This window comes from Lepidothrix coronata, unplaced genomic scaffold, assembly GCF_001604755.1.
Source record: "Lepidothrix coronata isolate B3197 unplaced genomic scaffold, Lepidothrix_coronata-1.0 Scaffold31, whole genome shotgun sequence".
Lineage (NCBI taxonomy): Eukaryota > Metazoa > Chordata > Aves > Passeriformes > Pipridae > Lepidothrix > Lepidothrix coronata.
In genome coordinates, this window is record NW_016690211.1 from 1,086,833 (window position 1) to 1,103,118 (window position 16,286).

The window sequence follows — 16,286 nt, forward strand, 5'->3', positions numbered from 1 at the left end:
CTCTGTCAGAGAATAGTCAAATGGTTGCTTCTGATCTGCTGCACATCACTGATCGTTTTCACCTACCTCTGGGTACTTAACAAATCATTCGAGCACTGCTTGGCAACTTATGAAATAGGGATGATATTGGTGAGTCTAACAGACCCAGGCTGTTCTTGTATAGATGCCCCATGGAAGCAACAAAGAGGAGAAAAGCTGTAGTAAAAGCAACTAGTGGTCTCTGAAACAAGACTTTCCGTGATGAATCAGAACCCTAATCTATTCCACCCATGGAGTAAGAAGAGCCAAACACACACCGCCCTGCCTCACAGACACTGGCTCTTGGGAATGGGAAATTTTGAAACTCAGACATCAGAGAGCCAAGTTTGACAAATAAATTGTGTACATGGAAGATGAGTTAGAGCTGAAACTAGGACAAAGCAAAGAGATGTGTCCACTCCCTGAAAGAGAGATGTATCCACTCCCTTGTATCCACTCCCTGAAAACTCTCCAGCAGAACCAGATCTATATTAAAAATTGATGAGGGGCAGCAACAGAGGACCTGTTTTCTAGTTTTGGTCTATTCCAAGACCCCAGTCTAGCCCGGTGCTAAAGTAAATTGTTCATGCTCAGCAAGCTGAAATGCTTTGCTGAGCAAAGCAGTGGGCCTTAAAACCACCAGTCAGTAGGGACTTGAAGGCACCATTATTGAGTCATTTTAAAAAAATCTCCCTTTGTGCTGCAGAGGAGCTACTGGTCAGTGACAGCTTTATCCTGTGCCTGATAGAGTTGACAGAAACCACTCCCTTGGTCTTAGAGGGATGCAGGGTAACTATAAGCCTTCCACATAGTAGTAGATGAATTTCTTTCTTCCTCCTTTGTTGGCCTTGTTTGTGTCATATGAAGAACAGTGTTTAAAGAAATTTCTAATAATGAGAGAAACTGAAACTTCTGGTAATGCAAGTAAACTAAATAATTTGCTAAGAAAGGATTTATTCTTTTGGAGGAGGAAAATTTGCTCTCATTGCACCGGTTTGTGCAGCACCAACATAAATACACCACCACACAGTACACAAAGGTGACTGCAGCTCCTGTCCTCAAAGGGCTTGAAGCTTAAAAACTGAATCCTAAAGAGCCTGAGCTTTAGTACTATGAGCTTCATTCATGTAAACAAAAACTCTGCAAAACTGGGATTAAAAAAAAAATTAATGAAAGGATGGTAAAGGAAATCCAAAACCTTAATGAGAAGTTTTGTTTTTTCCCTCGTCAGTAGAGCTAAAATGGCATCTTAGGACTGTCAACAGTGTTGTGCTTGTGGCTTCTGAAACAAAAATGCCTTCGTAAAGTGCAATGGAGTGATCAGACCCAGAGGACGCACATGGACCAAGGTCATACAAGTGGTGGAATTCAAGGTGATGTGAGTTGTGTTCAAGAATATTGATGGAAATGGAGCTACAAAAGATTCTCAAGCAAGAACATAAAGTTTGTGATCCTTACTAGCCCTCAGCCCCTCTGTGAAAATGGCCAGCCATAATACCTATCCATCAGTTGTTTTGATAAGAGCCGTCATGATAAAGGATACAAGTAATTTTACTTCTATCTGGAGAAATCTTTTTCAGACCATGTGATTATTTGGATTGCTTTAGTGCTCTAAATTTAGTTTCACTTTGCCTACCTTCTCAACGCAGCATTTTTTAAACAAGAAGAAAAATACCCTTACGACAAGAAGAATTCCAGAATTTCAGGTACTCTGTTACCTGCTCAGAATCACCCCTGACAGACACAGAAACTCGTTTCAGCTTTTACATTGTTTGTAATGAAACATATAGAGCAGCAGTTTGATATCTGTACTTCCTCCCTAGTTGTGTGTTGATGTAACAAGAAATTTCATTTCAGAAATCACTAAGCAAGAAGCAGCAGACAGTATTGACTGCTCACACATTCCTATCATAACTATGATGCTGTAAATATATAACTCAAAATCAGTTTGGAGAGAGAGAGATAACTCCCCTACTAAGTCAAAATAAAAAGTAAAAATAAATAACACACAAACTTTCAGACTTGCATAGGTTTTCTAGGTATTAAAGCTTCCCTGGTTTTCCTAATTGTAGTAACTGATCTGAAATAGATCCTACCCACAAATTTTGCATTGCTTTTCTTTCTATACATTTTCTACCGAGCCCCACTGGAAATGAGAGAGCATTTTTCCTTCCACACAAACTTAGTTCTATCCAGTATTTATTTGATTTTTCATCTGCAGAAAGGTTGGTTAGGGGATCTAATTATACTAGCACTGTATTTGCCATTCATTTTCTAAAATTATTTACTTATCTATAGTTATTATTTATTATGGTTTAAGTCAGGGACCTTGAGTCTATTATTCCAGGACTATAAATAAACTGTATCAGAATCAGCCACTGTCCTCTAAAAGTCTGATGTTTTAAACCCAGAACAGATGCAGAAAGGACTTTCATCTATTTTCAGAAAGCAAACACACACAAGGAAAACAAATACATTTCCTGAAATGTAAACAAATACATTTGCTGAAATGATGGAAGGTTGGGATTGAATTCACACTCTTTTCTTATTTCAGTCCTGAAAAGTCTAAAGTGAGATGAATATGAGCACCACGGTTGTTCAGAAGGAGCTCATTAAAGCAGCTAGTTAAGTTTCAGTTACTTCAGAAATTACTAATGCATGCTGATACTTTAACAAAAAGGCTGTCATCTTTGTAACTTTCAGGCCAAAATATACATAAATTCTTGCAATACAGCATACGCATGAAATACTAGATCCAGTCTGTGAACACTCAGTAATGACCACATTCACAAAGTCCTTGTTCAAAGAAAGCACACCAAGTTCCTGTTTAAACAGAGATGATTTCTCCTTGCATAAAACCTACAGAATTTTACTCATCCTTCCACACCAAAGCAGAATCAAAACCACTTAGACTGCTCCTGCTTAGATTGTATTTATATCTAGAACAATAATATTAATTCCTCAAACCCTACAGGTAATTGCTCTTAACACTTAACCACCAATAGTTAGATTGGTGAAGATTTCTTAATGTGTAACCTAAAGTTCCCACCTACTGTTTTGGTTGTTTCTGCTTGTCATACCTTTCATGGACAGGAAGAACTGCTGGATCTATCTCTCTCTGGGGTTTCCTGTACTGTTTGAGTGGAGGGGATGGGAAGTTGAAATATGAAGTACAGTGACAGAAAGCTTGATGTCAAACCCAAGTTTAAAAGCAGAGGAGCTACATTCAAACTGAGTTGGTAAGATCGGGGTGTCCAGCTTTGTGAAGTCAGTTAACAAGGTCACAGAACTGCTTGGATCTCAAGAGCTTCTTCCAGACTTGAGCACAACACTGCACAGAGACATGCAGTCTTGCTAGCCTGTATCTCTACTACTCAGGGATGTGCCTGCTAAATAGTCTTTGAAATTTTCTCTGAGTAGTTGGCATTTAACTGTCTCCTTCTCCTCCTTTCCAGAGTAAAAGTTGCTTTTCTCAATCTATGTTTTTCTAATCACACAATCACAGCATGCTTTGGGTTGGAAGAGACCTTAAAGATCATCCATCCCTTCTACCAAAGGACAACTTCCACTAGACCACATTGTTCAAGGTCCCATCCAATCTGGCCTTGAACAGGGATGTGGCATCCACAACTTCTCTGGGCAACCTGTTCTGGTGCCTCACCACCCTCACAGTCAAGATTTTCTTCCTTATTTCTAATCTAAACCTGCCCTCTGTCAGTTTAAAGCCATTCCCTTTGTCCTATCTCTACAGCCTATCCTTCAAAAAAAGTCCCTCAGTGACTTTTTGACTTCCACGTTACTCTCCTGTAAACCTCCTCCAGCTGGCTGCATCCTTCTGCCAGTACTTTGCTCCTATCTGGACACAAGATTTCAGCTGAGGTGCCACTAACAGTTAGGAGCCTAGAAAAATTCCATCTATTCTTTTACGTAGAGCCCACGTCCTTCACTAAGATTATACTGCTAATTTGACCAGAGACAAGATTGATCCCCTGATGCAAGGGAGAAACACAGATGTAATGGAATCCCAAGCCACAGAGTTCCCATAAGTGCCCAGTGACTTATCTGTAATCAGAATGGACTGAGGAAGCAAGCCAGCAAAGCTGGTATGTGATTTTCCCCCCCTATCTATACTATGACAAAGTTCAGATTCACCATGTGCAAACAGAACAACATGAAGATAACTAGAAAGGAACGTATTTCCCTCCCAATTTAAATTTGTTTACCTCATAGCTGACTCCCATGAGCTCCCATGCAAAAAGGATCCAGCTTAACCTGACTAAGAAGGATGTAATTAATGTGTCTGTCAGCAGAAGATAAGGCTTCAATGTTTTTCCCTCCTTCACAAGGAAGAAAAGAGGTGGGCCTCTTCTCTTCAAACCCTCACCTCTATGAGAACTCAGAATTAGCTGTGGAAATCCAAAACAAAGAAAATTAGAAAAGACAATTACCAAACATGGACAAAATGGTGGGAAAGATGCTCAGGTGATGATACTTTATCACTTTAACCAAGTTTGGAACTCCAAAAGAAACTACTTTTATTTTAAAACAGTGACAGCAGAAACATTATTTCATGTCGTTAGCTCAGCCACTGTGACTGTATGAGAACTGATCTTACTTGATACACAGACATATTTTGAAATAAATACGAAATTTAAAACAGTTTAACAACACAATCCCTATCTGACAGTATATTAAATGATCCTGGCACTAACTGAGAAAATAAAGTTTGTTACAGAATACTAAATTTACATGATAATAAGGTTAGTCATATGGTCTTGTACATGGAAGTTAAACCCTGAGAAGCTATCAGATTCATATAAATGGAATTTGTCAATGGTATGAAATAAACAAATGTGGGGTCAGCCTGATGGCAAGAGAAGTAGATTAGCCCCAAAGTCTGACTAAACTGACAGAATAGGGGCCTGGGTCATGAAAAAAATTCAGCAAATATCCTGCTTAGAGCTGCTGGATGGTTTAGTCACCCTTGAACTTGAAAGTCCTCATCATTTTAAGGCTCCCAGAGATCCTCAAAGGTTCCAGCTTGAGCACATATGTTTCTGCGGTCCAGAACAATTCCATAAAAGGACTATGCGAGTTTCCCAACAGACACAAAGTCATTTAAAACAGAAAATTCTGAACTGGAACCTTAAACATGGGCAGCCTAGGTAATAGCAAGATATAATTTACTACTTCTCTGCCAGGCTGCTTGTTAAAGCTGTTTGTTGCATCATTGTATACTAAATCATAAGCTATTCAAAAAAAGTCTTCGTCCTCTTGTGAAGGTACAATTTACACAACAGAAAAGACTGTTTAGTTATGTGACATTTACTATAACTGCTTTACGTAAACTACAAAATTAAAGCCAGAAGATGGAGTTGTGACCATCCAGATAATTTACTGTTTTTTCCAGCAGGATGAAGGAACACAGAATGTCTAAAATGTCACAGAATGTCTAGCTCAGGAATTCATCTCCTCAGCTTGACACATCCACACAAAATCTGTATGTGTACTCAGGGTTTAGGAAAGCTTACTTTTCTTTTCCCCTTATATCCCATGTGCAGCATGACAGGATTTAAAATGACTGACACTAAAACACAAGCTGTATTGGGTTTGCGTGGCAAGATTCTGGTAGTGGGGAGGGTTGCAGGGGAGGCTTCTGTGAGAAGCTGCCAGAAGCTTCCCCCATGTCTGACAGAGCCAATGCCAGACAGATACAAGATAGTCCTGCTGCTGGTCAAGGCCAAACCCACCAGCGAGGGTGGTAGCACTTCTGGGATAATGTATTTAAGAAACGGAAAAAAACTGCTGCACAACTGCTGTCAGGAGAGAGGAGTGAGAATGTGTGAGAGGAACTGCTCTGCAGGCACCAAGGTCAGTGAAGGAGGAGGGGGAGAAAGTGCTCCAGGTGCCAGAGCTGAAGTTCCACAGTCCCCATTCCACATCCCACTACTCTGCTGTGGGGAAAGAGATAGACAAAAGAGTCAAGTTAAGCCTGGGAAGAAGAGAGGAGTGGATGGAAGGTGTTTTAGAGTTTGGTTTTTATTTCTCATTACTCTTCTCTGATTTGATTGGTAATACATCAAACTAATTTCCCCAAGTTGAGCCTGTTTTGCCCATGACAGTAGCCAGAGAGTGATCTCTCCTTGCTCTTATCTTGACCACCAAGCCTTTTGTTATATTCTCTCTCCCCTGTCCAGCCTAGGAAGGGAGTGACACACTGGCTTTAGTTGGCATCTGGTGTCCAGCCAGGATTAACCCAGCAGAAAAGCCAAAACCTTCTTGGCAGCAAGCTAAAGTATTGACAGAATACTGTTAAAAATCTTTAATATTGGATTGCACAAGTAAAGGGAGAAAGTAAGGTAAGCTGGTATACACTGACAGTGTGTACTCACAACACGGTGGACATCGTAGGTAAGTCTCAAAACCAGCTTAGTTTTGTGGGGGAAGTGTGCCCATAAGAACCATCCACCCTCAGCTATACAATGATGATGTCAGACGAAGGACCAGCACAGAATTTGTCCAACTCTCTGCTTATACGAGTGTTACTAGGAGAGCCTGACTGTCTGAGGTAGCCAGTATTATTTTAAGTTTAGCGTTTAGCAGCAAGAAAACACTTCAAATGCTGTTAATAGAGTGTAAGACTGAAAGTGCAAATATTAAGGACCTCATAGATAATGGGGAAAACACATAGGCTGAAATTCTGGCTGCTGAGAAAATAGATGAAAACAGTTGAAAAGCTTTTTAAGTCACAGAAAAAGATGTTTTCTTGGTACTTGAAGGATTTTGCAAAGGATGTTCCAGATGAAATATATCAGACTCATTAGGAAGCATTTACTTTTAAAATGCTATGCCTTACAGTGTGCAGGAAGCATTTGTTTCATGATTCTTAATGGCCTTTAAAAACAGACCTTCTGCAACAAGTGCACACGCAGAACTACCACTTCTGTAGCACTACCCAAAAGAGGACATGAACAAAGCCAGGGCTGTACCCTGCAGTGGTACATCCTGATTAACAGAGGTCTGGAACTCTAATTTCAATGGCAGGTGACTGTAGAAAATGTTTTAAGAGTTTGGTTTTGGTCTCAACCTTAGGCTCTTATCATTTGCCAGGGTTCTAATGGGAGTCCTTCCAAAAAAAAAAAAAAGCTTTTTCTATCAACCCTATTTTCTTTCATTGGAAATTTTCCTAGAAGTCTGTCTGCTCTGGGTTCATCTGCAATTTTTTAGATAAAATTGAAACAGTAGCTGAAATCTAGGAAACCAATTCAAAACTCCCAATAACTGAAAATGCAATGAACATGCTGAAAAATACTATTGACAAATGAAACTGGAACTTTAACCTTGATCTTCACTACCTTAACCGGCTTATTTTTTCATAAAAAATACACTGCTAGCAAGTTTGGTGATGATATGAAGCTGGGGAGAGTGACTGATACACCTGAAGGCTGTGCTGCCATTCAGTGGGACTTCTGTAGGCTGAAAAGCTGGCTGGAGAAAATTCTAATGAGGTTCAACAAGGGCAAGTGTAGAGTCCTGCACTTGGGTAGGAATAATCCCAAGTACCAGCACAGGCTGGGGTCTGCAGAGCAGCTCTGCAGAGAAGGACCTGGGACTTTTGGTGGATGTGGCAAGCTGACCACGAGCCGGTAAGTGTGGCTTTGCTGCCAGGAGGGCCAATGGTATCCTGGGGTGCACTGGGAAGAGTGTGGCCAGCAGATCAAGAGAGGTGATCCTCTCCTTCCTACTTGGCCCTAGTGAGGCCACATCTGGAGTACTGAGTCCAGTTCTTGGCTCCTCAGTACCAGAAAGACAAGGAACTCTGGATAGAGTCCAGTGGAGGCCACAGAGATGATTAAGGGTCTCAAGTATCTCTCTTACGAGGAGAGACTGTAGGAGCTGGGCCTGATTAGCCTAGAGAAGACCTAGAGGGGATCTCATTAATTCATGTAAGTATTTCAAAGGCGGGTGCCAAGAGGACGGTGTCAGACTCTTTTCAGTGGTGCCCAACCACAGGACAAGGAGCAACGGCCAAAGAACTAAAACACAAGAAGTCTTACCTCAACATCTTTAGGTTGAAGGTGGCACAGAACTGGAATAGGAACAGGAATAAGGAAAAAGGAATAGAAATAGAAAATAGGAATAAAAATAGGAATAGGAATGTCTGAGAGCATCTCTCTGGAGACATTCAAACCCCACTTGGAAGTGTTCCTGTGTAAGCTGCTCTAGGTAACCCTGCCTTGGCAGGGGGGTTGGACTGGATGAGCTCCAGAGGTCCCTTTCAACCCTAACAATTCTATTTTATCCAATGATTATCCAGTGATTCTACTGGATAATCTATACCTTACATTTATGCACACACCAAGAATCAAACTGCATATATAATATACTGCATATAATATATATAATATACTGCATATAATAACTATTATGCTTGTATTTTGTAACTAGCTGTTACAAAGCAAGTTATAAGGCAGAGTCATCAACTCTGTCTCTACAATACACAGCAGCATGATACTGAACCTGTTGAGATATTACTTCTTCAGTGTGGTGCCAGGTACACCTACCATGCAGATCTGAGTTTGGAAATAGTAAAGACACATTTGTGCAGTGGAACAGTTCTGCATATTGGGTACGGTGATGCCTGCAGGCCCAAACATGCAGCTCTACACTCCACTACCCCTTGTTCTGTGTTTGACACTGGAAAAGATGGGTTAGGCCTACCACAAACAACGAGCACAGACATGGTTTCAACAGCTTTTCTTAGTGCTCAGTTCTTCTTCCCAGGAACTGGACTAGTTACAGCCATTATCACCAGAGCTCTGAAAAAACACCTACGTGTAGAGAACCACTGCCTTTGTGTACAAACAAAAAGTACAATTGCACACGAAGGCACACCAGATTTTTCTAATTAATTAAAAGACATACAATTTAGTGACTTCTTGCCCTCAAAATGGTTTCTCATGGGTCTGTAACTTTGACTTTCTATATAAAACATTAAAAAAATATTTGTAGCTTCATACCTGTGTTATAAACGGGAACCCAGTGGTAGAATTCATTCTGGTAGGGAACTGTGTCAAATTCACTGCATTGCATCTGACGAAAGGTTGGCAAGTCTTTGGGACAGGGGTTGATGTTACACATGCGATAGCGTTTCCTTTCTCCAGTGCAGTAGTCTCCTCCAAACTGTGGTCTACAAAAGGAACAATGAGATTGGGACCTCAGACTCTGTGTAAAAAAATAATTTTAAACAAAGAATACATTTCAGGTTCCAATGGCACAACAAGGTGAATCTGAATCCTTTACAGCACAGAGATACTGTTCACATGTTTAAGTACTCAAACACCTCATTATGGAGCACAAAAATCTATGTATCCCAAAGCAGTGTTTGGCACTACCTGGCTGAGCTCACAAGAAATTAACTTATCAAAGGGACCCCCTAAAATCCCATACTTTCCAGAACATTTGACAGTTTGCTCAGAAAAGACAAATTATTTCTGCTGTTAGGCACCCTTTTAGTAATTTCTGAAAATGAGATGTAGAGTCATTAACTCAGATATGTATCCGCTAATTCTGCCTTTCATGTTCTGTACCTGACAACTCACGTATCTGAAGCTCAAACAAAGCTGTTGACTAAAACAAAACATGAAAGATGAGTTCTCAGGGTCAGATTGATAGATATTGCTCTCAGCTGGTGCTTGAGGACATTTATTTACTCATTGCAGTACTAATAAAATAGTATTTATATAATTTCTGCAAAGCCTGAATGCTAAACAATAGGGTTTGGGGGTTTTGATTTTATGTAGAAATAAGGTCCAGGGAGGGTGAGGATTAAAGAACAAGATGGCTATTGCAAAAGATGAGCCAGCTGAATTTCACCGAGGTATGCTTAACTGGGAAGGAGGTTTCATGGTTTGTGTTGGTGTGGCACCTGCCAGTAACAGTCTCATACAAAAGAGCTTACAGTGTCCTAAGTACCTGAAGGATGTTGAATAAAAGGTAAGAAAAGACTGTGCACTCAGCTTACTCTGGGTTATCGCAGGGTCTCTCTGCGCTTTGAACTCCTGCCCCACATGTTCTTGTGCAATGGGACCAGGATGACCAAATCCCCCATCCACCATGGATTACTTCGGGAGTCTTGCCTACTGTAATACACTCACCAGAGAAGCACCACTGAGGAGAGAAGAGAAAGCACAAGCAGCTTAAGATCATTATCACAGGAAATGTTACTGTGAATTATTCGTCATTTCAGTTCTGAAGGTTATTTCAGTTCCACTTAAGTGGAAATGTGAATGGAGATGTCACAGGATGACCTTCTTTCACTCTGAACAATGGCAGAGTTATTCATGACTCCTCAGCCGCCCTTTTGCAGGCAGCACAGCTTGCCAGCAGCGTGGCTCACAGTCACCTTGTTTTCTCCACACCGAGTGCCATCCGCAGCTGCATCCAGTTTGGAGCGGCAGGAGCCTTTCACCGAGCACCAGAGTGTTTGGCAAAGGTTCTGAAAAAGAAAGAAAATGGCAGCAATCTGAAGCAGGGCTGAACTCCTATGGCCAGGATTTTCAAGTCTCCTTCAGTTTTGTACAACCACTTACAAATCCTTGTAAGGGTTGTATTTCCAGAGGACAACGTTTGGGGCTTTCCACAAGTTAGGACCCACCAAGGGTCCAAATTTAGGTACTTGTTCTTACTGTACAAGGAGGGACTATTTGACAAATAAACAATGGCAAATACTATCAAGTGCATTCTCTGATCTATGTAAGTACAAATATTCTCCTCATTGGCTGCTCAGCTCCCAGCTGCTCCCAGCAATGGCTTAACAGACTTTGGCCACTACTTTTTATAGCTCAGGTGAACAGAAGATTGTACTTTTTCATTTGATGAGTACTAACAAATACGATGTTCAATTTTGCATTGGTCTCTGCCTGAAAACAGACAGCAAAATCAAAGAAGTTTACAGCAGCCAGCCAGGTAAGTACAAACAATATCATGTCTCCAAGTACAACAGCCAGCTAATATTAATGGAGGTCCCAAAACTAGATGAGGAAAAAGTGATCAGGTCTCTTAAAACATCAGCTAAGCAGATGGTAGGGAAATTATCTTAAAAAAAACCAGTCCAGGCTAGCTGGCAGAGAAAAAAGCATAATGGGCTGTGTAGAGTAAGGTCTCTGGTTAGTGGACATCGACATCTACATATTAAGCAACTCAGAAACTGGTGTCAGTTCTGTTCAATTGATTGCCAGTAAAGCACAAGATTCCAGCTGCTGCTCCATGTGCAGTGGTCAGCTCCACAGAAGAGACAGAAACTCCTGAGAATCAACAAAGCAAGCAGGGCAAGAAACATTACATCTACCATATATCACATCAGCTGCACTCAATCAGAACTATTCTCTAGAGAGTAAGGATAGACAATGAGGGCTATTCCTCCCTCCTCAGTTCCCATTTATACCAACTTCTCTCGTTTGACACACAGGAGCCCCCATGTTTGGGAACTCCTGAATGATCAGGGGCTTTGTGTGAAAAACCACTTCCAAGCTAGAGAAACCAAGGCTCTCCTGGAGACTGTGGATTCCCAACTGAAACAACAGAAGAAAAAGCCCAGGGGCTCTGGGCCAGGTCTTGACTGAGGCTATTTGGACTGCAGAGTCCCTTACTGGAAAGGGAACAGAGCTGGCTGCATGAACCAGTGAAGCAGGGGCAGCTGTAAGTGTCATTAGAAAAAGGAGTTGATAAGAAGGATCCCATTAGCATCTCCCCTTGGGATTCTCAGAGCAAGTCACATGCCAAATTTGGGAGCCAACATATAAACTGGGCACTTGCAAAAATGCAGCCCCAAAGAGCTAGCAGAAATGTTTGGCCAAGTGGGAATGCAAAACCTGGTTGCTCATTTCTGATTTGCTTCTATTTAAAATAGCTAAGTTTGGGCACAGTCTGCTTCCAGAGAGTTCCTTTTATTTACTTTCTCCATTGTGTGTTCACCCTGTTTATCTAGAGCACCGAAAAAAAAGTTGATAGCCCAGAAAATCTCAAAGCACTCCAAATCTCCAGTTGAAGTACATCTGGGGCACTGAATCTTGGCTCTCTTAGCTGTTTTAAGGCAATGTACACAAGTCAAACTTTGTTTTGCAGTTCAAGGGTGGCATTACTAACTTTTTGTGAAGCCGCTGTTGTCAGGTTCTTAAGGCAGAGCTACTCAAGTGTTCCAGCTGATGAATTTTCTCTCATTATAAAATTCATCTTTTACTCTTGTATATAGAACATGTTTTGAGTTTTTAATGTATAAAGTGTACTCTTGCACTGTGCCTCAGATACCCAAGAAACTGGCACAGAAACTGAACACAGCTTTCCACTAGCAGTTACTTTTTTATGAGGTGCACCCACAGACTTCAAAGTCAAGAGTTTACAGAGGAAATTCTTCAGCTTTGCAAGGATTTTTCCATATTGATCTCCATGTATCAGAGCTTCTCTCCATCTTTAAGAATACCGAAATAAGAACAGTATGAGATAATGACCCATTTACTGTGTGCCTTTGGAGGTAACAGGCAGAAATTCATGACTACCATGGACTCACTGTAATGCAAGTGGTTTTTATTCAGCAGCAGCATGAATATACACTTTATACCCAATCTATCAGATTACAGTCTGAATCCAAATAAACCTGGTGTCACAGAAATCAGTGCAAGTTTTGGATATAAAGTGAGGGTAATAAGATGAGGAATTTGAGCTCCTACAGACCATTGTATAGGAAGCCATGGATCTAGCTATGACTTGGAAAATTCCTCCACCTAATATTTATTTTGTTTTTCTTTACCTTATTAGAAGGACATTATTTATGTACTTCAGGATGAGGCTTAGAGAATTTTCCATGAACCTAAATGGTTTGTGGAAAACACTATCTGAATTATAAACATTATTTTTGTTAAGTGTAATCACTGACCCCTAGGGCATCTTCAGCTAAATGCAGATTCTTCTCTCGAAAAGAACGTGTGGATCAAATTCAGCCAGACATTAAATGTTATAAACAAAAGTAGCCTTGTCAGTGAGCAAGATTAAGTGAATAGAGGAAAGGCAAACAACAGTCAGACCTCACAGAAAAAAGGACAATACTGATGATTCAACATTCCAGGTAGACTGTACTATTCACAATTCCATCTCTTGCCAGTGCAGCTGCCAGCAAAATACAGGCCTCTCAGTAAAATGCAAAATGAGATGATACCACTTAATTTTGTGACATATGTCCAGCTGTAAAATTGGTTAATCAGGAGATGTCGAATGTAAAGGCCTATTAGGTTCAAATCCAAGCAGAGACAGACTGAACCAATACTGCAAAATTACATCTTAATTTTCTATCTGTACCAACAGACAAATTACAGTAACTGAGGAAACTGGAACAGCAGGTAATGAAAGCAATCTTTCAATACCTGCTTCAGATTCAGTAGTTGCAGTTCAAGACTGGTAATCACGTTATCTATTAAGGTTGAAAAGATTAATCAGAAATAATTTCCCTAATAGAACGGTAGATGAAGATACACATAATTATCTGAATGGAATAAACAGTCAACATGAGCAGTCCCCAGCCCACAGCTGTGCTCATACCAGCACTGCTGAGAGCCAAAGCACCCCTTCTGCGTCTAACAGGACAAGCAAGCTGGATGCTGTCTCCAATATTACTGCACATTGCTGCAAAATTTAGTGATCTCTTAGCTAGGCTAGCACTTGAAAACACTGTTTCTGAACTGTTCTATGTAGGAAAATGCTGTTACGGACCCAAAGAGCTCTGGACATGCCAGGTACAGGTAAAATAGCATACCACTGCACCTTAGCTAATATAACCTGGCTCCTAGATCTTGTGAGAGTTGCATTGCTGTGACTATACTGCTCTCTTGCATCTTCAAACAGCACTGTTTTGCTATTCTGTGAGACAGACCCCAGGGTGGGTACATTGCAAACTATGCATTTCTGCATAAAAAATCTAATGTTTGATGGGAAAATAAAGATTTTTCAAAATAAATATTTTTCACATGGGCTAAAATATTCTTTTATTTTTAGACCATTGAAAGTGTGAAAAATCAGAGAGCACAGCCCTGATTTCTTCAGAAAACTCTTCCTGGAATTAACGATTTGTTTCCAGAGTGATTTGGTCAGTTGGAAGGTGTAGAGCTGAAGAATTTTTTTTTAATGAGATTTCATCTGCATTCGTAATTTACAAAAGATCAGTATTATAAGTTTGAAAACAAAATTACTCCACTGCTAAAGGACAGGCATTTAGCAATTGATACTGTTCAGATTCAGTAGAGATGAAATACAAGGCAAAAAGTGCTACAACCCACTTCCAGAATCTGCAGAGCAGAATTAAAACAGTGTTAGGCAATCCCAGCACATCTAGCCTATGAGATTCTGAACATGCTGCATTTGTAGTTAGCAGCTGAGGTTCACTGACTGCACTTCCACGCCACTCAAGAAATTTAAATTTTTATTAGGAGAATGAAGAAAAACATAGAGCACTTACGTCCACATCTTCACAGAAGGTAGCATTGGAACCATACTGAAGCTGGCATTGGTGGTGCACATCATAAATCACTCCAGGAGCAATGACTGGGGACTTTAAAACTTCTTTTTGGGGGATATCATCCAGACAGAATCCCCACCCTCGGCTAAAAGCCAAAAACTGCATATTAAAAAAAAAAACCTACCACCACGCTTTTATGACACTTCTATACAGACTTTCAACATCTAACTCTTAAAGGTAATCTTGCTTATGGCCTTTGGAAATAATACTTTCAGATTCCAGCTAAGTTATGCTGGAGTGCTGCTAACAAATTAGTTACTTCATCTAGTAAGGGATGGTTTACAAAGGCAAAATACAGCTTGTCAAAGCGGAAATATCATGAGATCATTATGGCTTGCAAAGTGGCTTCAGAGAACTCCATACACTCCAGTTAAAGTTATACCATACTGCTGCCCTTAAAAAGAATAAGTCATTGAAGCCAAGCACATGTCGTTGTGGCCAAAGGCAAAGTCTATAAAGTTTCGTCAAGTGTTGATGGAAAGGCTCCTTTCTTCCTGGTAACTGCAAAAAGCTGTAGATTGCACCAAACCTGAGCCAATATGACAGACTTGAGCTCACTTCCAGACAACAGGACTATAACAGAACTTGTGCTATGCCTTCCATAGTAATTAACTCAAGCATACTAAACCGCTCCCCCACCCATTTATCAATACAGTAGTACAAGATTTACTTTAAACTCCACATAAACATTTCATACTAAGTTGTACTCAATTCAGGCAAATGTTACCACCTGCTCACTCACTCTAGGAAACGCGTGATGTACTCCTTGCTGCACTGCGACCAGGTGAGTGGAGTAGGATCATATTGCAACTGTCGGGACATAATATATGGGCGTTTTCCAACAGGCTCACAGTCATTCTCTTTTCCATCGTGTTGGATTCCAAAACTGGAGATAAAAAACAACATCTAATCACTCCAGCTGATTGGTTGTACCACAACACCTAACTATGGGTTCCACGTTGTGTTTAAAAAGACACTTACGTTGCTTCCTCCCCTGCTGAGCTGTAGATACCTGTTTGCTAAAAAAAAAATATACAGAGCTTGTGACCCAAAACTGTGAAAAATCTACACTCCCACAGTGCATCAAACACATCTGTTATGCACAGCAATATTGTTCTGCACAAAAAAGAACAGACTGTCACAGACTTTACTCGGGTACCTTTAAGGGAGTGCAAACACTAGTGCAAAGTAGGGCCAGGAGCCACAGTTTAAACCTAAAAGCTGTGTTACAGTTGCTATAGCTAAGACCACTTCCTAGCTCTTGGTGCAAACCTGCACAACTTTAACTAAAGGTCAGGCTTTGTTACATTCTGTCTTAGATTCTCTCATAATCATGTTTCTATTGCTTGTTTCCTTTTAAAACTCTTTTGATAGATTGCAACACAGATACTGTTTACAAAATTATTGAATGTTCAGTGAATTTCTCTCCAACTTCTACTCCATCTTCCTGTTTAGCTTTCCCAACCTGCGCATTACTAATAGATCTCCATAGCAGGTTCTCTCCAGCTTCTCTGACTTACTGAAAAGTTTTTTTATTCAACAGCTTGTAGAAGTCATAAACATAAAAAACTCTGGATGGGTTGCAACTATTCAACTATGCCTCTTCAGATTATCTTCAGCATGAAGATAATCTGAAATAATAACATATGAAGATATTGACATATGAAGACATTGACACCTACACTGTTAACAGCTGAAGGTG

The 16,286-nt window shown here is 40.5% G+C and overlaps 1 protein-coding gene across 1 annotated transcript in view; it reads right to left on the bottom strand.

Annotated features, from left to right (window-relative positions):
• Positions 1-16,286, bottom strand: part of ADAMTS12 (ADAM metallopeptidase with thrombospondin type 1 motif 12) — a 140,711-nt gene that overhangs the window by 45,177 nt on the left and 79,248 nt on the right. Inside the window, exons 9-13 of the mRNA XM_017811085.1 lie at positions 15,327-15,470; positions 14,525-14,669; positions 10,424-10,516; positions 10,043-10,188; positions 9,039-9,208 (exon numbers count right to left, since the gene is read on the bottom strand). Of these exons, the coding sequence (XP_017666574.1) occupies positions 9,039-9,208; positions 10,043-10,188; positions 10,424-10,516; positions 14,525-14,669; positions 15,327-15,470 (698 nt within the window). The remainder of the gene's footprint in view (positions 1-9,038; positions 9,209-10,042; positions 10,189-10,423; positions 10,517-14,524; positions 14,670-15,326; positions 15,471-16,286) is intronic.